This window comes from Danio rerio, chromosome 3 (genome assembly GCF_052040795.2).
Source record: "Danio rerio strain M-AB ecotype USA chromosome 3, GRCz13ab, whole genome shotgun sequence".
Taxonomy (NCBI): Eukaryota; Metazoa; Chordata; class Actinopteri; order Cypriniformes; family Danionidae; genus Danio; species Danio rerio.
Window position 1 is genome coordinate 1,382,501 of NC_141023.1, and position 22,500 is coordinate 1,405,000.

At 38.4% G+C, this 22,500-nt stretch overlaps 1 protein-coding gene across 4 annotated transcripts; it reads right to left on the reverse strand.

The window, feature by feature from the left end:
- Positions 1-1,289: 1,289 nt before the first annotated feature.
- On the reverse strand, positions 1,290-17,150 carry LOC147845361 (uncharacterized). 4 transcript variants are annotated; one of them, XM_087243828.1, is made up of 4 exons: positions 17,058-17,150; positions 16,669-16,854; positions 12,752-12,905; positions 1,290-2,389 (listed from the first exon to the last, which is right to left on the reverse strand). In XM_087243828.1, exons 3-4 carry the CDS (start codon positions 12,804-12,806, stop codon positions 1,536-1,538), a joined length of 909 nt encoding a protein of 302 aa, XP_087099954.1. In that variant the 5' UTR covers positions 12,807-12,905; positions 16,669-16,854; positions 17,058-17,150; the 3' UTR covers positions 1,290-1,535. The 4 variants fall into 4 exon arrangements, 2 of the variants coding, with proteins under 2 accessions (XP_087099954.1, XP_087099953.1); XM_087243827.1 differs by having other exon boundaries at positions 12,752-15,025; XR_015480268.1 differs by lacking the exons at positions 1,290-2,389; positions 12,752-12,905 and adding exons at positions 14,697-15,025; positions 15,138-15,179.
- Positions 17,151-22,500: the final 5,350 nt, after the last annotated feature.

Sequence of the window (22,500 nt, forward strand, 5' to 3'; positions counted from 1 at the left end):
CCTGTTGCTAATGAGACACTTGATTGTAAAGTGGTGCTGGGGTAAAGGTAATAAAGCATGCAGATTTTACACCTTTGTTGCAAACTGGGTGCAAAGAACGTGCCGCAGTACAACAACTGAACATTGGAAATATCTTCCAACAGAAAGCAATCCTGCTGACTATGCATCTAGGGCTCTGACTGTACAGCAGGTATTTGCCTTGGATTGGTTCACCGGCCCAAAATTTCTGTGGGAAATTCCAACTAAGACTGCTCCTGCTCTTTTATTGGGCCATCCAGAGGTAAAGAGCCTTTTTACCTTGAATACAGAGAGTACAAACAGCTTTACCTTGGCTGATCACTTAACGAAATGTTCTTCATGGACCAAGGTAGTTAAAGCTGTAGCTCGTCTCTTAAAGAGAGCCAACAAAGACAGATCTAGTAATCCTAGAACCATGCCAGAGAGACAAAAGGCACAACTCCATATAATCTAATGTCTACAAGAGAGTAAAGGAGGTAAAATGTGGGAGAAATGTGTCAAGTGGGGCATTATATCCTCTTGACTCTTTCGTTGATATGGATGGTGTGCTTATGGTGGGAGGAAGATTTACTCGTTCAAGTTACCCAGACTCTGTGAAGCATCCCAAAATTATCCCAAAGACACGAGATTACATAAACGATCATTGCTCATTGTCATAATAAAGTCATGCATCAAGAAAAAGGATTTACTGTGAATGAGATTAGAAGCAACGGGTTCTGGATCCTAGGAATCAAGAAAGTTGTGGCGTCCTTCATTAAAGGTGTTATCTGCAGAAAGCTCAGAAGACCTGTTGATGAACAAAAACTGGCTGATCTTCCGGCAGAAAGAGTCAATCTATCTCCTCTGTTTATCTACACTGGGGTGGATTGTTTTTGTATATTTTGCAGTCAAGTCTGGACGAAATATGCACAAAAGGTATGGCCTCTTGTTGACGTGTCTTTGTTCTCGTGCTGTACACATTGAACTACTAAATGACTTGACTGATTCCTTTACAAACGTTTTTTGTTGTTTCATCGCCATAAGAGGCACAGTTCAGCAGCTGAGATCTGATTAAGGAACCAACTTTGTGGGAGCAAAAAATTAGCTGAAAGGTGCACTCCAGATCCAGAAAGATGAACCACTTTCCTATCAGAAAATCAGTGTGAATTCATTATGAATACGGCTTTCATGGTTTGCTCACATTTTGGTTTCGTTTATCTGTTGTATACAAAGATTTTCCAGAGACTTGTGTGAATGTTGCCCTCAAATAAATCATGGGAAATCACCAGTGATAGAGTCAATCCTTTATTGAATCAGGGAGCTACAGAGGACACGAACTGAAAGATGATCAACGTGAATCCCGAATGGAAATGAGTTTAGAGTTGCACTGTTCAAAACTGAATTCAGAGTTTCTCTAATAGCAAACAACATCAGTTTTCCTGCTCATATTTTAATGTTGTGTGTGATTATGGTGTTTTCACCTTCACTTCTGATTCAAAACAGCCTCACACACCAGAGAATGCTCTTCTGCACTGATGTCATGTGTGCTGCTTTTCTCCAGTGTGGACTTTCAGGTGTTTCTTAAGCTGCACCGAGTGTGTGAATCTCTCCAGACACTGATCACATGAGTAGGGTTTCTCTCTAGTGTGGATCTTATGGTGTCGATTCCGATGTGCTAAACATTTAAATCTCTTATCACAGTGTGAACACTTGTACGGTTTCTCTCCAGTGTGAGTCCTCTCATGTAATTTCTGATATTCTAAATGAGCGAATCTCTTGTCGCAGTGTGAACACTTGTACGGTTTCTCTCCAGTGTGGATCCTCTGGTGCAGTTTCAAATGTTCAGGTTTAATGAAAGTCTTCTCACAGTCAAAGCACATATACTCCTTTACACCAGTGTGGATCTTCTGATGTTGTTTTAAATTTGACTGTGTTGTAAAACTCTTTCCACACTCAGAGCATGAATAAGGCTTCTCCTTTGTATGAGTCTTGAGATGGAGTTTCAGCGTTGACGCCCTAAAAAATGCTCTGCTACATTGATCACATCTGTGTTTTCTCTCTCCAGTGTGGATCATCATGTGTTCTTTAAGGGATGATGAGAGTCTGAAACTCTTCCCACAATGAGTGCATGAAAACGGGTTCTCTCCAGTGTGAATCCTCATGTGTACTTTAAGAGATGATGAGTGTCTGAAAGTCATCCCACACTGAGTGCATGTGAATGGTTTCTCTCCAGTGTGGATCATCATGTGTTGACTGAGACTCCTTTTGTTTCCCAGACTCTTCCCACACTGACTGCAGGTCAAACCTTTCTTGTCTTTAGTCTGTAAATGAGGTGTTTTCTCAGCTTTTAGGAGTTCATCATCTTCACTCTCTTCACTCTCTTCAGTAAGATCTAAAATCAAAGTAAAAAGGTTCAGTTTTTAGTGCAACCCCAAATCAGAAAAGGCTGGGACAGTCTGGAAAACACAAATAAAAAAAGAAAGTAGTTTTTCATTGCAGACAATATGAACTACACATGGGCCGGTATAAGATTCTGACGGTGTAAAAACCTTGGATAAAAATATCACAGTTGCACGGTTAGGGCTGCAACAACGAATCGATTAAATACATAAAAATCAATTACTAAAAGTGTTGGCAACAAACTTCATTATCGATTCGTTGTGTCGTGCAACACGGAGACGTTTGATAAAAAAAAAAAAACCACTTTAGTTCAGCGCGGAGCGAAGTAAACACGCCACCTCTCCGTCTCTCACGCACTGATGCAGTTTACTGCTTCAAAGACAGGGATGATGCGGAAGAATCACTACATAATCCTACTTTTGTTCCGTTTTGAAGTGAGAACTGTAAAGTCCCTGTTGCTGGTGTCTGGCGCTGAGCCAGAGAAACACGGCGGGGTTAAGTTGGTTTTGTTTTCAGTATTTCTGACACATTCAGTGATAAACGGCATTAACTGAAAACACCTCTTACCCTAAAAAGATCTAAAGTGTGTTTCCTACAAAAAGACAAAGCAGGTTATGTTTCACAGGTGTCTTTTTCTTTTTTCGCTGGACATTACGAGCACTGCTCCGTCCAAGCAGTCGCAATATGCGTTTAGCCAGGAGAGCTCGCGCTCTCAGTAAGGGACCGTCGGAAAAGTGCTTCTTTTTCCCGTTTTTTTTCTTATCGAAAACAAAACCAACTTAACTCTGAAAGACGTGTCATATTATCACAATTATGCAGCGTTTTAACCACCTAATACTTCATTTATGTTTTAGATATGTAAATACACTAGTGCTGTCAATCGATTAAAAAAAAACTAATTAATCGCACTTTTTTTAAAAATTAATCGCGATAAATCGCATTTAAAATACTGAAACATGTAATTTTGGCTATTCAAATGTAAAATTAATGTAAACGCAAGAAAAAACTATTTACATTCACAATATAATTGTTTATTAGAATTTTTGTTTTAATTGTAACACCGATTTCTTCATGTAAACAACATACCCACAATAAACCATCAAGATCCTGCTTGACAGCCATATTTATTACAGAAATTAAAACACAGTCATGTTAATGACATTTGAATTTCAAAAAAAACAATACCAATAAAGAAAACATTGATCTCCATGTTGGATTCTAAGTGGACTGCAAAAAATGCCAAAATACAGGCGCTACAGACAGGAATGCACCGATATGGATTTTTTGGCCGATACCGATAACCGATAATTCTTCAGACTTGGAGGCCGATAGCAGATATGTATAGGCCGATAATTATAAATATTTAAAAATGGTATATTCTTATACAGCAAACTTCATAAAAGATTGAACTGCTCTTATGAACTGAATAAAAAAAGCTTTAACTTCAAAATTACAAGATGATTATAGATGTATATTCACCATTTCACATAAATCAGCATGCAAAAAATACATTACTTCCCTTTCTTCATGGCAAATTAACATGCAACTTGACTGTTGCATAAAAATAATAGGTTAAATAACAAAATTGTATTTAATCAATAAGCAAGTTAAATATATTTAAATAATGAAACCAGCTCAAATGATCTTGAATAAAACATGTTACAGTGATGTACACATGTACAAATGTCATGTCAGAAAAAGCCTTTTATAGAGGTGTTTTGACAGTTCAGAGCCACCGTACAAGCAAACAGCTAAATATAGATAGTACATTTAGAAAATGTGGCACAGATTCATCCTATTTGGCGTTTTAGATTCTTTTGAACACACATTGGTGCTGCTTGTCAATCAGACAACGTTTCTGTGCTCGTTTTAGCTGTCAATCGCGGGAAAATGATCGATGAAAAGTTTATGATAAACCGCTGTGAGTTTCACTCAACTGTAGAGGCAGATTTGCCATCAGAGTCAGATTTTCATACAAAACCTGCATTGAGCTGACTTCATGACAAACACAGAGCAGAATATAAAGACAGAATGAAGGTGACAGCTCGCGCGCTCGTTATAATCAATATAAATATTCCGATCAAACTGAATACAATCTTACATCAACAACACACGGCAAGCTACGCGTTGATAACAACAAATAATCATATTACAAACAACCGTTATGTTTACACGTGTTGTAAAATGTGCGGGTCATTCAACGGGACTGGGCTGCAGTTTGGGGTGTGTGAATCGGAGAGGAAGAGAAAAAGGAGGAGCAGTTTTTGAGCAAAGAGACTTATTTTCAGTGACTGATTTGTTGTACCACACTGAAAGTAATGAATATTTTGGACCAAGTTACACGTGTCCTCGTTCATTCATCGGTTACAACTAAAAGAGAAGGCAGTTCACTCCGAAACTATTATTATTCGGACCTGGAGTAATAAGTGAATCTCCCCTGCTAGCTCTAACACAACAGAGAGACAGAGCAGGAAAGGTTTACACATGTAATATTTTTCCTGAGGCGATTTAAAGCAAAATGCACAATGACTCTCAATCAAACACATCTACAATGATGAGGAACATGGTTACTTACTGAGTTATTAACGCACAGCAATGCCACGTGAAGAAAGGACGGACTTTGAAGGAATAAACAGTGTGAGTAGAGATCCATTTTAGTGCACTGGGCAAGTCTAAACAAGTTCCGTCCACGCAAACGCGGCAGGCAGATCTGTACAATTACGTAATTTATTGGCTTAAATATATCGGCCTAATTTAGATATCGGATCGATAAAGACTATCCTAAAAATAGCATTTATCGGCCGATAACGATATGGCCGCCGATATATCGTGCATCCCTACTTGCAGATAAGCAAAATGGAAAATTATAATAATAATAATAATAAAGTATTGAATACAAACAATTGCACTAATTTCAGGGCTGGACTGGAACAAAATAATCGGCCCTGGCATTTTGGGCCAGAGCGACCCACTACATCAATCAAAATGCTCCCCATCACCCGACGCCCTTGAATACATTTACCAACTCCCACTCTATAAAATTTTATTATTTTATTATTTAATTAATAATTATTTATTATTATTTTATGAAACATCAAACGTAGCTAACAGATTTTACGTTGTCAATCAAATGAACTTAAACAATTAGAAAATGCAACGAATATTTGTTTGGGCAGAACCACAAAACTAAATGCAAAATAAAAAAAGTCGCTTAAGTTGCACACTAGTTTGGTCATGTATAAATATCATTATAATAACCATATTGTATAAATATTATTGTCACTATAAGCCTACATCATGCTGACGATCAAAAACACAGTGCAGACGCAAAAGGCTGCTCGCCGCTTCTGCTCTCCCGCGCGTGAGAAACAGGCGGGACTCTCGACTATTCTGACAAACACACACCTACATTACACAGAGCCTAACATGGAAGATTGTGATTGGGTCAGCCCAATGTCAATAAAGAAAAGAACCAATGGGCTGCAGATTATGTCACACAGCCGCTCTGTCCGGAAAAGAAACATCTCACTTTCAGAGCGTGACAGACAGCTCACAGCACCGTCAATCACTGAGGCAGAAAGACATGACAGTCTGCTGAGTGTTTTATAGGCCGATCAGATCATAAGAAGATGAAGATTAACGCGTTAATATTGACGGCACTAAAATACACACAAGTTTTAGTAAAACAAGACATTTAGAGTTTGTAAAACTCAAACAATCCATTCAAATAAAACTTGCTGCTGTGTTTTATTCATCAGAGACACATTACACATAGTGAAAGTGACTATAAAGTTGAATCTACGCTTCTCTAAGTTCACCAGCCACTAACTTGCATGTATTTTGGGAATAACTTATGAATGTACGTGCTGAATTCTGCGTGTTTTGCTTTTTATGAATGAGGCAGCGGCCGCAAGTAAACATGGAGACGTCCATCTCACGTTATAGATCACAGTCACTTACATGTTTATGTGAATTGGAATATCAGGTAGTTGATGACATGATGAGCAAGCGTGTGAATATGTTGAATTAAACAGAAAAACTAAACAAAAGGCATACATCTGTCATACATCACTGTTGTGGTTGCAGTGTGTCACGTGATAAACTGACTCCCCCGGGCCAGATAAACTCAGCAGTGAAAGGGTTAATAACAGCAGTACAGCAGCGGTGGCAGAGTTACTCTGCAATGCAAGACTAAAGACACATTTTTATTCACTCGCCTTTTTTTTGGATCATTATTTTTTTATCTGTTGTCATGTACAGCTGCACTGCAGAAAACTTTTCTTTCTTAGTCATTTTGTCTCGTTTCCAGTTCAAATGTCTAAAAAATCTTCCATCAAGACCAGACAAGAAAAATGGCATGAAGAAATGATGCTGAAAACTTCTGTTTGAGATTATACCTTATTAAGATAAAAAAAAATTACCCCATTGGCAAATAATTTAGCTTGTTTTAAGCAAACAATCACTTAATTCTGAGGTTCAGTGACTTCTTATGCTATTTCATGTGTCTAGTATCTTCATTTAACAACATTTAGATACTTGGATTGAAAACAGGACAAAACTAGTTTATTATTATTATTATAACAGCTCAGGGATGAGCTTTTTTAAATAAAGGGATGGAAATGAATGTTTTTCTTGTTTTTTTTATCCGATTAATCGAAAAAATAATCGACAGATTAATCGGTTATTAAAATAATCGTTAGTTGCAGCCCTATTCACGGTATTATGTTCACTGCTCTAAAATATATATATTTTTAAATGTCTGGGTAAAAAACAAAACATTTTCCCCCTTTGAAAACAATATATTCAATTTTTTTTTTAAGATTTACGATATTTTGGAGCAGTAAACCCGTCAGGCTATATAAATCAAATCAATCATTGACTTCTGCTATCTTTTATTTGTTTCAGGAACACAGTTTTCTTTACAGTTTAAAGCAGCATCTTTGGATATTTTTTTGCTGGAGATACTGCTGTCCTAAAAACAAAACAAAAAGTAAATTAAAAAAACTTTACACATATCTTAGGAACGGTATTACAGAACATTTGGGCGGTTTTAAAACCTTGACTTTTCTAAACCGCTGTATACCTTTAAAGCGGTTATCATCTCATGCCTAATATCAACACAAAATATTTCATGTTTTGTCTGGTCAACTTCATTTCATTTGTAAATATACATCCTTTCCTGTCATTCCGACCTGCAACACAGTCCAAAAATAGTTGGGACAGGAGCAGTTTAGGCCTAATAATCAGGTAAATTAGTGAAATAATGATGTGAAACAGGTGATGGTAACAGGTGATTGTAATTATGATTTGGTACAAAAGCAGCCTCGGACATAGGTCTAGTCCTTTAGGAGCAAAGATGGGCTGAGGATCGCCAGTTTGCCAACAAATAGGTGAGAAAATTATTGAAATGTTTAAAAACAATGTTCTTCAAAGAAATAAAGGAAGACATTCGGATATTTCACCTTCAACAGTGCACAACATCATTAAAAGATTCAAGGAGTCTGGAGGAATTTCAGTGCGTAAAGGACAAGAGCACAAGCCTAAGCTGAACAACCGTGATCACCGATCCTTCAGGCGGGAGGCATCAGGGATTGACCATCACATAGTGGAAACATGTACTGTGCTCAGGTGAATCAGTATTTCAGGGATTTGTTGGGGGTAATGGACGCCATGTGCTCCAGACCAATGAGGGAAACGATCATTAGGGTACGCACAATGTGCTTAAAGTGCTTGAATTTTGCTTTAAAAAATTCAAGTCCTGGAAAACTGGCATGAAATGTGCTTAAAGGGCCATGAAACCCCCTCGTTTCAGCAGGGTGTTTTCACACCTCTACTTTGGAAAAAGTCAGAAAAGTGGGCGTGTCCAGCTCTGTTTAGGGGGGAGTGTCGGAGGAAGAAAAGCGGCTTGGTATGGGAGTGTCTATTTGGGCACGCTCACTTTCAGAGTCAAAACACACACCCACAGCGGACAAAGTGACTGTGTTTACATGGACATCTGTAGTCGAATTATTTGCCAAATTATTAAATGGTGGACTTTAACTGCAGTTTGGCTCTTTCATTCAGGGAATTCATTAATGTCCCTCCTGACAAACGTGATATTTGATTCGAGGAGCTGCTCCAAGCGTGTATTTTTCATGCAATGTTTGATACCGCACGGCGAATGAGAGAAAAAAAAACCCTCCGCATTTCCATGAAACTTAGATGTACACGGCAGGTAGTGTCAGAAAGCCGCGTGTGTTATTCCGGTCACTAAATCCAACACGAGGTTATAGTTTGGTTGTAACTGTTAGTGCTAACTATTGCACTCGGTGCAATAGTTTGTTTGATACGAATAAAATACGAACTGTATAAACAAAGAGCACTGGTCGCTCACTTACCAAATCTGTAGAGACAGGACAATCACCAGCAACTAGAGCCGCGTCTTTATTTAACGTTAGAGGAGACTACAATCTGGATCTCAGCGTTTGCAGATGAGAACAGCTCTCAGGTAAACAATAATCATCCTTAGACACGTAAGTTATTGTTGTCGAGCGTCGCGTACACTGTTAATCCACACGTGACTCCAGCTGAGCTCTCACAGAGAGAAAATGAAAACAAAACTTCACTGCAGCAAACTATAAAAGCAACACTTCACGCTTGTTTTGCCAACACAACGTGGCGTCTCTGTCGTCTAAACACTGTGACAGTAATGAATATTAATGAAGTTGCACAATAGAGCGCGCTGATTGGTTTGAACCAAGCTTTACTCATGCATTAATGCAGCACACTGTAAGACGTAATAAGACACACTCTGGCACAGACGCCCAGTCTGCACGCTGGAATACACGCTATTATCTCATGACCGTGACGCAGCTTCAAAAATTCGTTTCAAACCGGAAGTACGAATTTGCTTGAAATAACGCAAAAACAACCAATTTACACTTTTTAGTGAAATATAGGTGTCCTAATAGTGTTTTTAGCAGTGTGGGACACATATACCACTGTCAACAGCTCAACACATGTGTTCTGGTGTTTCGTGACCCTTTAAAGTATCAAGGTGAGGTTGTGTGCAAATTTCATGCCGGAAAAATAAAGTTTGTGAACTCTTGTCACTATTTAATATAAAGTTACCCGCACAAACTGCCCTGATTCTGAAGCGGAGATTTAACTGATATGAAAAGTGTCCAATCACAGCTGACCTGGTCAAACAGGAAGACAAAGGCCTTTTCGTATTGCAAAAATAAATAAATAAAACACAGAAATGAAGACAAATGTTTTATTGGAATAATACTTTTCAGATGTTTTCCCCATAGAGATGTCCATGTTAATAACAAGAGTAAATAAACCACGGATATTTTTATTTACTAAAATGTGTATTATTTTAGCGATCCAACAGTGCTTTTACTTGAGTAAACATTTTCAGTTCTCTTCCATCTGCGAGAACATCAACACATAATAAAAACATCTCACAAGCTCATTTATTATAGGTTTATTATATTATTAATGTTTTATCTGTATTAATCGATAGATTCTGATTTGTCATGGGTCATGGTCATGGGGGCAGCAGTCTTAGGAGAGAACCCCAGACTTCCCTTTGCCCAGACACTTCCTCCAGGAGGATCCTGAGGCATTCCCAGGCCAGCCAAGAGAGAGTAGCCGCATTTCCACTATCAGGCCAGTGCGAGCCAGGGCTTATATCGGGCCAGGCCGGGCCAATCGCCCGGGAGGTTGAGCAGTGAGGCCGAAATCATGTCGCGTTTCCACTGTGGGGCTAGTAGCTCGCAGCGCGTCACGCAAACCCCGCCCCCAGAACATCCCCCAAATCGAACGTCACTCAATCCGCCCACTTCAGCGGGAATCAGGCAGATAAAGCACACCACACCATCATCAGGAAACTATTAAAATTAGGACAACCAAAACAAACAAATGACACGTTACTGTACAGCAGTACAACGCATGGCTATACGCACATGCCTGTGTGTTTTCATTCATCATATTCATTTACTCGCCGACCGACTGGCATCGAAATCCAGTGGTCTTGCCACCAACGGAGGGACCCGGAGCGCAGGGAGCGCACACATCCATAATATAACACCACATATATAAAATTCTCCGTTAATAACTCGATATAAAGTGTATTTTATAACATCCTCTAGACAGAATCTGTCCAACATTCATCCCAAATGCTCCGGAGAGAACTGAAACATGATTTTTTTCCCCCTATAGGCTTTATGACACTACGTTAGGTGATTTACCCTTTATTTAAAGATGTTGCTTATTATATCTGAAGTAAAGGAAAGTGTTCAGTGTTTCAGCACATAAGAGCAGCACGTAATAAAATACAGCCTATATTTCGTTGCGCTCAGCAGCTATGCACTAATAAAGCTCTTTATGTATTTAAAATGTCCTTTTTTAATTTTACCACGTTATATAAAAACACACACACTTGTTTGAGGACACAGAACACATTTTGAACTTGCAGTTTTCCCCGTCAAAAAAGTGCTGCGCAGCTGCAGACAGAAAAAAAGGTCACCTAGTTTCTGCGTTCACTCACCCCAAAAATGCTCTGTTTGCATGATTTGATTAATATCATCGTATCCAAATACTTTATAAATAATATTTAAAACATTTTCTGGTGTTTATTTATTTTTATTTTTTTAGAAAATATCTAAAATCTTTTTTTCAAAGAGGCTTTTGAAAAATGAAAGTTTAATATAAATTTGAAACAGTTTGATATAGTACCTAATTGTTATAGCTATAGCTTTTGTTAGTTTTATATTGGTTTATTTATTTAATGTGATTTTATTATAGGCCTATCTGATATTTGTAATTCTATAAATTATTTCAATATAGGGCTATTTTATCTAGATATGACACTATTGTTTTGAGCCTACAAAAGTGGACATGAAATTTGTAAAGTTTAATGTCTTACTGTTGTATTCATATAGTGTATTATCTCCGAAATAAATTAAAACAATAAAAAGAAAAGAAAAAAGCCGCTCGCGGCATCAACAGAGCTATGAATGGAGCGCTCTTTTTTTCGGTCTCACACACACACACACAGGCATCTAAACGCGCAAAAACACACTTACAGTATTAAACTTGACAAAACCTCTTGAAAACCTTTACTGTCTGCTGTGTCTTTAATATGGTGTAAAGATTATTATGCGTTATTGAAACATCAAAGATGCAGCAAAGAAAGATCATTTTATGCAACAGCCTTACATTTAAAAGAGAAATTAAGGGCGATCATATGCAAAAAAGACCCCAGCCTATAATTTGTTCCAGATGTTTTCTTTCCCTTATTTATTTATGTGTTTGGCGCATGTACTCGAGTGCGATCGGAAAACTGTGCCCGCCTCTCCTTTCACTCCGCCCCGGCTGGCCCTCCTTGGCCCAAGGTATTCGGCGGGCCGAAAAAGGCTGGCCGTTGGCCCCGAGAAAGCCCCGCTTTGGCCCGATTAGGCCCCGGAAGTGACAGTGGAAACGCCACTGGCCTTGGCTCGCCCAAGCTCGCTCGCTTTAGGCGCGATAGTGGAAACGCGGCTATTGTCCTACTCTAGATTGTCCTGGGTCTTCCCCGAGGCCTCCTCCCGGAGGGACATGCCTGGAACACCTCCCTAGGTAGGCATCCAAAACTGATGCCTGAGCCACCTCAGCTGACTTCTCTCCATGTGGAGGAGCAGTGGCTCTACTCAGAGCTCCTCACAGGTGTTAAAACACTTCATCACTTGGTGTCTTCAGTCCCTAAACGTCTTTTAAGTGTCGTGTAAAGGAACGGCAACATTATAAAGTGGTAAACGCTGCACTGATACAACTTTTGTTGAAAGGTGTTGCTGGAAGCAACATTGATGTACGCGATTATTTAAAATAAAGCAGTAAAATGATGAGGAACAGATTAAATCATGTTTGCTGTATTGTCTGCAATGAAACACAAGTCAAAGTAAATGTAGAAACGGCTTCTTTCTCTCTTTATCTGTGTTCCCCATACTGTCCCACTTGATCTGATTTGGGGTCGTCAGTCATCAACAATCAGAGCAAAATGTGAAGTGAAAAGACTCCATTTGTAGACATTTCTTTTGTAGGTCTGCAGCATAAATGAAGATCCAGCACTTTTACATGTCCCATTTAAACAAACTTATAGATGTCAAATAAATGAGCTCAGATCAAATTTACTTCGGCCTTATGATTATAAATGTGTAATAAAGATGAAAATAAAAGACAGCTGAGTGTCCATCTCTGTTTCCCCCTGAGAATAGAAAGTGAATTTACACTTCTCCTTTTATTGAAACTCTTGAACTCTTTTGCCTATAGTGCAGACGATACATCAGATGAAGTGTTCAAAGCTTTTTCTGAATCAGGAATAAACACAAACCTGTTTGTTCTTCAGTGTCTTCATCTGTAATTCTGCAGGGTTCTGGATCACTCATCTTCCCACTGTCCTTCAATAAACTCAGATTTGACTTCTGTCTGAAGGTCTGATGCTCGTCCTCACTTGTAGACTGATGGGAATATTCCAGTATTTATAGCTGAAATGAAGGAGGAGGAGCTTCACTAACAGAGAAACAGATCTGCCAAGACTAATGTAGTGTAGCGTGTGCAAAACAAAGCCAGCGGCCTATTGATGTCTAATAAACCAATAGACAACACAAGAGATGAGCACATTCCACATCTACATTATAGAGATGAGCATGAGCACTTAAAGCACTTCTGCAGACTAATGAATGTGTCCAGGATCCAAACATCAGTCTACATTTATACAGAAACCACAGCTTTCATGTGCTGCACATAATCACACTCCATGAGTTTAGCTAGCAGTTAGCACCTGTGTGAGCTTGTGTTGGGGTAAAGTTGCTTTTATATTGGCACTTTCAGACGCTCTTCTTAATAATATCATTTCAGAAAAGTTTTATTTGCACATTCTGATTAGCCAAATCATGCTAGCAGCCTACAACTATGGAAGTTTTTTCCTAACAAAATTAATATGATAAATCAAATGCTCAAACTATAAATCAAATGCTCCAACCGACATTGCAAATGATAAATCAAATCCTCAAACTGACTCTGCAAATGATAAATCAAATGCTCAAATGGACTTTGCAAATGGTGAATCAAATCCTCAAACCGACTCCTCAAATAATAAATCAAATCCTCAAACTGACATCGCAAATGATAAATCAAATCCTCAAACTGACAATCGCAAATGGTGAATCAAATGCTCAAACTAAAAATCAAATCCTGTAACCGACATTGCAAATGGTGAATCAAATGCTCAAACAACTCTGCAAATGGTGAATCAAATGCTCAAACAACTCTGCAGATGGTGAATCAAATGCTCAAACTGACATCGCAAATGGTGAATCAAATGCAAATGAGGTGTCAATCAACCAGCATAGGCGGAGCTTTAAGGCGGAAGAGTTTGTTGTTGACAACAACCGGTAGCGCTACGACTTTTTCAAGGCGTTCAGATTTGCGTGCTCTATTCCACGTCGTATCCGTATAAACTCGTGAAAGAGAAAGCGAGAAATCTCCTACTGCTTCTGTCCACATTCTGAAGTGTTCATCAGATGGGTACATCTATCACAGAAGCCACGAAAAACCATACGGCAAGATGATAAAAAAAAGTTACATAACTGACGTTACAAGCGCAACTTTAAATAAATGGCAGGTTTAATAAATCTTAATTTTAAATAATATTTTATTACATAAGATATCCTTGTCAAATTTCACCTAATTTGTTGTTACCTTTATTGTGTAACATTTTTTATCCACAAGTAGAACATGCTTAAAGCTCGTTTTCCAGTCTTGTTTGATTATATAATCATATATTCTTATATCAAAAGAAAATCTATTACATTTGTTCTCTTTTTGCTTTTTATGTTAATTGTTAATATACAGCAATGTTTCCCTAAGCCTGTATGAAATTTTTATTTCTGCATAATAATGATTAATAATAATTGTTATTGATAACAATCCCATAATAATACAAATAAAATAGCAGGGACAGAAGCAAAAACACCCAATAGCATCAGTAACTTGATAACCCTACCTGATAGCCTTTCTAATGTTGGCACATTAGTACATCTGCACAAAGATGTCGGACAGCTGCTTGAAGATCTTCCTTTGGAGAAATTTTACACTCGAAAAATGTGAGTATTTACTCTAGACTGCAAAGCCCACCCCAACTCTTACAAAAATAATAAATGCTGTTCACAAACACACACACACACACACACACACACACACACACACACACACACACACACTATTTATATTAATTAATAATAGTAACCATGATAAATAAATACAAGTCAACAAGATACGAAACTAAGCTTTATTCAAACTTATTCAAACAATCATGTATTTCAGACAAAACCCCATGTTCTGCTGCATGCTGGACTTCACTTGTTTTTGCCATCACATCCCTCAGTGCTGCAGTCAGACTGGAACAGAGTTGTGAGGTGAGGCTGTCCATGCCTGAGAAACCGATTCATACTGAAGATGAAGAGACCACACCAGCATCTGGCTCAGATGAGGACACGCAGGCAGGTGGAGGGATGCAGGGTCTTGTCCACGGCACTACAGCATCTTCAACATTTCCTTCATCAGCACACTGCTGTTCTTCATCATCATCACTGCACACACCAGTCTGAGGACATTTCAGATTATGCAAAGCTCTTAATAAAGAGCTTTTAACATTTAACAGCACACTTTTTGAGTTTCATTTGAGTTCTGAATTGGAAGTAATAACATGATCTTACTTCATGTTTTGAATTTAGATTTCTCTGTTCTCTTGCCTTGTCCTGCTCCAGCCCAGAAATGGCATATAAATCAACATTAAAGAAATTGTTGTAATAGCGGTTTGAAACAACAATATTTTGTTAAACAAATATGATGGTAGCATTTGTTCAGTCACTCTGCATCAGCTAACACACAAACATGTGTGCTTCCTTCTCTATAACAACCAGACAAGTCACGTTACCTCTGTGATTTTGTGTGCTCAAATTATACTTTCATAAATGTATCACCAACTGAACAGAAGAAAACATTACTGTATTAATATTACATGTATCTCACCTAAGCTGTATTGACAAAAGTGCATTCTACATCAACACAAACAAATCACTCAGACGTCTGTTTAATGTTATAATTTGCTAATCTGCAATACCTCTTATATTTTTCTGTCAGACATTGAATAATCGTCTTTATGTAAATTAACGTTTGAAACGTCATGTGCTTACAGAAGTTCCTACATGATAATTTACAGCAAGATAAAATAAATATACTGTAAATCTTTACACTTTCAGTAATTCTACAGTTCACTGTACAGTAGCTCAACTAAGTTAGTGCTATTTTACTGTAACTTAACTCAAGGAACCGTCTTTCTGGATTTAATTACTTACATGTAAGATGTCTAAATCTCTCCAGTTTTCCACAATGTGACATAGCATCATCATCTTGCCGTATGGTTTTTCGTGGCTTCTGTGATAGATGTACCCATCTGATGAACACTTCAGAATGTGGACAGAAGCAGTAGGAGATTTCTCGCTTTCTCTTTCACGAGTTTATACGGATACGACGTGGAATAGAGCACGCAAATCTGAACACCTTGAAAAAGTCGTAGCGCTACCGGTTGTTGTCAACAACAAACTCTTCCGCCTTAAAGCTCCGCCTATGCTGGTTGATTGACACCTCATTTGCATTTGATTTATCATTTGCGATGTCAGTTTGAGGATTTGATTCACCATTTGCGATGTCAGTTTGAGCATTTGATTCACCATTTGCGATGTCAGTTTGAGCATTTGATTCACCATTTGCAGAGTTGTTTGAGCATTTGATTCACCATTTGCAATGTCGGTTTATGGATTTGATTTATAGTTTGAGCATTTGATTCACCATTTGCGATGTCAGTTTGAGGATTTGATTTATCATTTGCAGAGTCAGTTTGAGGATTTGATTTATCATTTGATCTTTTAAGCATTTGAATTTTCATTTGAATTTTGATAGGAAAAAACTTCCATATACAACTGTCAAAGTACATCATTGTAAATAGTGCTGATGTTGTTTATGTGTCTTACAGGCGATTTGAGAGCGAATATTGAAAGTAAACAATATGAGGCCGTTAAAATGAGCTGTGTGAATGTAAAAGCAGCTTCAGCTCAATGTGTGCTGTTTCTCTGGCCTCTAACACAGTATACAGAATAATAATGAGTGCATGTAGAGCTCACACAGGAAATAAACAGCATTATTAAACATGTTATAACTCTTGTAACATTAGTCAGCTTCACTCACGCTCAGTCTCCAGTAGTTTGCTCTCAATTCCTCTTCCTCAAGTTGATATTAAACGGTAATTGTAGTGTTCTCGTGCAGTGTGTTGTGACTGACTAAACACCAAGTTAAACCATAGCCAATGAAGACAGAGTCGTAGCAAGTTTGATCATTTACTGTCACTCTTCTTATTAGCATTTATGGTGAAAACTGCAACAAAAATAACAAAACAATTCTCAGAAATTGAGTTTTGACAGGTATTTCCACTCACATATACATAACATAAACAGACTACAGTTCTCCCTGCAGTAGGAATTACAATAGCAAACAAAGTTATTAAACGTTGTATTTTTTACAAAATAATCACTAATATAAAGTCTCCAACATGTCTAATGTGCAAAACATAAACTTACGGCATTGCCTCTATGATGAGTTTAAGTGGATGGCTTAGATTGTCCGAGAGAGCGCATGTCTGACATGGCTTCCACAGAGCCAGGAACACTAACAGGAAGTGACTACACAGGAAGTATGATATAATGCAAAATAAAAGTATTCCTTTTTACACACGAAGTAGATTAATTAAATAAATTATGAATTTCACATTTTAACAAAGGAAATATGTATATAAAATATTTAAAGAAGATATTTTAAAGTGAAACTTCTTAAAGGGCAACACAGTAATCTTCGTCTCTTTATCAGTTTTATCCACGATATCTCTCTCTGTCTCTCTGCCTGAGTCCTGTTTCAGACTGCGCTCGCTTCTTCTTCTTCTTTAGATCCTGATGGCGGTTGGCAACAGACCTTATTGGCGCAATACCGCCACCGACTGGAGGATGGAACTGGACGTATTTAAATGTATATGGTCTATATCAAGTGTGCCGCAAGCCTGCGTTTGAGTGAAGGTTTCGGCCGTTAGATCGCCCCCTGGGGGCTGGCTGCAGTACAAGTCATAAAGCCCGCCTCCTCCGTGTTAATGAAGGAGACTTGAGCCCAAATAAAAAAAAATATTACACTTGCAATAAAATGTCCCGAAAGATGGTTCTGGTGGATTAAGGCACTGGTTATTGTGCTGAAATAGGTGCAGATCTTCATTTTTGTAAACAGTTTGTTTTTAGCAGTAATTTAATGCTGGGCGTGTCATCGTGATTGACAGCTGTGATTGACAGTTTCTCAAAGCGCGGCGTCTGAGCTTCGGCAGGAGACTGAAGTAGACTGAAATGTTATTATTCGATTTCTGTGTTATTTTACCATGACAAAATGAGTTCAGCAGTAAACTACAGTTTCTGACATACATGATCCTGGTGGAACACTGTTTATTCGCTAAGTTCAGGGCTTTTTTCGGGCTTTATTAGTTTGCTGATACATGCCTAGCCACCCAGATAGCAAAACACAGTTCCGGCTAGATTCTCGCCTGCCGGAGACTTATCTCTTAGAGCTCAGACTGACTAATGTTACCTCTGCTGGACCTACTCCGGATGCCTGGACTCACTACCCAATTCCAGCCCGAGTCAATCGAGCCAGATGCGGCGGCCGAGCGAGCTGGCGTTGCCGCATGCGAGCCGGAATCAGCCCGCGACGCCGCGAGTAGGTTATGCGCTGCGGCCTGGAGCTGGCGCGATTGAATATATAAAACCCTCATATTTGTTAACGTTATTACATCCATTTGTGTTGATATGACAGCAAACGCATGCTGAGAAGTTCAGGGGGCGTAGTTGATTTTACATAAAGCGTTTGGTTGGAAGCTCGACTCCGCTCATTTTCGCGGCTCCTCCTCTGGCTCCATCAGACAATCCTTCTGCGCATGACTGGCTCCAATTTCAGCAGTCTTTTGCGACAGTTTGTGCCCGTCAAGCAGGCGTTTTGCCCTCAAGGCGTTCAATGGGAAAAAGGGCTGTCGAGTCGTCCATATTTTTTACAGTCATTGGTCTATATTCTGTTGCTTTCTGCAACAACTTTAATGACATCATTATAACTTGCTAGGTATCCTAAAACAGACAATGTGAGATCATGAACTTTTAATTTGTTTAATAAGGTGGTATCGTTACTAGTGTAATAATACACGTCTTTTGTTTCTTGTTGACTTCAGTGCAGACATTCCCCAGGTGGATGTTACACTGCTCTCTGTTAGAGTTCAAACAATAGTAAGAGAGAGATTCCCACACATTATGTGATAATTAAGAAATTAATAAATATGAATGTTATAATTAGTGGATTGACAAATGTGAGAAGATTTAAAGGAATTTATGTAATAATTTGGCATTTGAATGATGAAATGTAGGAAAAAGGGAAATGCTTATATGCAAACCTTCCAAATGGCTACAGCTACAATGAAGAATATAAGGTTGCCAGTTTCTGAAGTTGCAATAGTGAATAAAAAAAAGTAACAGGGCAGTTAACCGCACGCTTGGTATTTGTACTGGACAAAATGCACAATTCCCAAGATGATTTACCTTAATACAACAATATAAACAAATAGTAGACTATAACTGGATCTGTGGAAGGGGAATATTATGCCCCACTCTTCCACTAAATTGGAAAGGGATTTGTACTAGAGTTACATTTAAACAGGAAGTGATAATCAATGATTGGGTTAAAGAGCAAGATGACATACAAAGAATTGAGGAATTGAAAGCAGCAGAATTATATCAAGTTAAGAGAAATACACCTGACTCAGAAGTTTGCATAGATGCAATTGGCCAACCTAGAAGAATACCAGATGAGTTTAAAGTTAGAGGGTATAGACCTTTTTCTTGGAACGCAAAATTACCCATGATGCTTTGCGTGTATGCGCAAGGAGAATGCGAAGAACTTCCGGTCGGCAGCTGATGCGTGTAAACAGTCACATTTGGACAGCTCTGAAACGATAGTTTTAATCTATTTTACCTGCTTTTATCCTCTTTGAACTAATCCTGTTGTCCATCAGCAGCATCTCCTGGACTGATCATTTAAAGAAATGCCATCTAATGTGATGGAAAGCAGCTGCTGTGAGGCGTTTTCCCCTCGTTGTCAGACGGCATCTTCTGCAGTTTAGATGAAGCCTCGTCATCGCTAAAGTCAACATTTTCTCTTTATTTCACATATATAACCAGCCCAAACTAATGTAGTTCAGCAAAATGTTTGACTCACACACGTAGCCTGTACTGTGCCACTGACACACTGATTTAATAACTGTGACAGTGAAAATATAGCCTAGTGTCATTTCAAAATGACAGAAAAACACAAACCGTGGTGAAAACAACACACGAAATAAAACACAAACGGCTCGCGATTAGAATGAACAGCAAATCAGCAGCAGAGGATCAATAACAGACTTTTATTGCTCATTTTTGTAAATTGCACGACTTTCATACCTGTTAAGTTTCATGCCGCTCTCTCTCTCTCTCTCTCTCTCTCTCTCTCTCTCTCTCTCTGTGCGTGTGTGTGTGTTGAAGAGCCGCTGAGCTAACAGCTGACAAGCCGGGAACACACACACACACTGTATTTCTGACGGCAGACACGTGAACTAGGAGAACGTTTTTCTCGTATTTCTGACGCGCTTGAACCACATCGACAGATTATAACGGCTTTAACAGACACATTTCTAAGTTGTGTGTCACAAAAGCACTCTGTTATCCATTAAAAATGTCATTGAAACCCATTTTCAGAGCACAAATTACCAGTTGTAAACGCTGTAAACTGAAGTTTTTAGCATTCTACCGGAAGACGCTGGTCGCTATGGCGCCCTCCATGCAGCAGCCATGAAAAAGGTCTATAGTACTGTGGATAATTGCAATAAAAAAAAATGTAAGAATGGGTTAACTACATTTATTACAACCAACAAAGATTTTAAAATTAGCTTTAAAGCATTAGGAGAACAACTGGCTCTAACTAGTAAAACGGCTTGGTAAAACAGTGCACCTATATTCCAAATAATACTGCCCCAGGTGGATCTTTCACTGAAGCCATGCAAAAATTGTGAAATCTGAGAAAAGAAGTAAAAGAAAACGCTGGAGCAGATAAAAAAGTGACTAGATTGCTTCAATATTGGGCTGATTCGCCTTTATTTAATCACCCTAATTAAACAAAGATAAATCAGGATCCTCCCTTCGCTATATTTCTTAGCTAGAGTTTAGTTAAAGGATCGTCTTTAGAATGTATTTTGCAAATGAACAAATTAGATTCATACTTCACCACACAGGGTAACTTGATGGGTTCTGGAAAATGAATTCAATGTCCACTCCAGTGAAGAAAAGTAATAAAATACACTTTTATTAATAAAATAAATCCAGTGAAAAAGTAGAATAAACAAAAGACCAATAACAGAAACAAAAATCCTTACTTTATCCTCCGTTGAGGATAAAGGGCAACCAACCCTGGTATACAGAAGTCGGAAAAGCGCAAAGCTAAAGAGTAAAAGTCAGCTTTTATACTCAGTGTCTCAGTGACAGTGTTCATAAATCAACCCTGAACACAGGTGCACAAACTACTTAAATCATACATTCAAGGAGCATGCTAAATCACTTGAACAGTAAAAAGACAGATATATAGTCATCAAGAGTACATTATATCATATAAATCAACATTTAGGCATTTTAATATAAGCCTTGATTTATAATGTGATATATAGTTATGCACTTAGATTCAGGTGCGTGAACTCGGTAGAAAGTTCAGCAAAAGTACAAGTTGGGAGTTCATTCAGAGTTCGACTACGAGCAAGAGGGTCACTTGAAGTATCAAAGGGTTCACAGAGAGTTCGTCCAGCTGGTTTGTTGGCTCGCCGCGCCCTCTGCCGGAGACGCCTTTCCTTTCTCTTACGTTTCACTTCATCATTAAGAGTTGTGCTTTTACGCATAGAAATATCAGAATACATCAGTGATTTTTTGCGTCTCACATGATTAATGTCATCTGATCGATCAATCAATACAATGTATGGATCATTAAGACAATAGTTTCTTAAGATTGTAATATTAATAAAAATGGCTATATTTGTTTTATTCTTCTTTTGGTTGTGTTATGCTTCTCAGATCGATGGCTGAAGCTGCTGCCAAGCAGATGGTCAATGTGCGAGTTAACAGAACTGTGGATGACTGCATAGATGATGTCTATGAAGTCTTTGGAAAAGATTTGGACACATTTGAAACAGTTTTGAAAACAATTACTAGCCTTAATGTCTTTTATCTTTAATGTCTTAAAAAATAAATAATAATAAATTCTTTAGCTTTTTACTAATTTTATAAAGGCTTTAAATCACAAAGATAAGAGTTTTAAGCCAGGCATCATCCATAATGTAGGAAAATGCAAATAGAAGGAACTGAACAGAACTTAAAGATTGTGTAATGATTTTAAGCCCTATTCACTATTATACATTTCTGTGTGTATTTAGGAGTTCATCGAAGCTGCCGGAGCTCATATCAGATGAACACGGGAAAAGAGGGAAGATGTTTTATGGGTCAAGGGACACCTCAATATCCAACAGCAAAGGAGAAGAAGAGCAGACTCTACTGGAGGTTTAAAGGGCCATGAAAGCCCCTCGTTTCAGCAGGGTGTTTTCACACCTCTACTTTGGAAAAAGTCAGAAAAGTGGGCGTGTCCAGCTCTGTTTAGGGGGGAGTGTCGAAGGAACAAAAGAGGCATGGTGTGGGAGTGTCTATTTGGGCACGCGCTGACTTTCAGAGTCAAAACACACACCCACAGCGGACAAAGTGACTGTGTTTACATGGACATCTGTAGTCAAATTATTTGCCAAATTATTAAATGGTGGACTTTAACTGCAGTTTGGCTCTTTCATTCAGGGATTTCATTCATGCCCCTCGCGAAAAACAAGATATTTGATTTGAGGAGCTGCTCTAAGCGTGTATTTTTCATGCAATGTTTGAT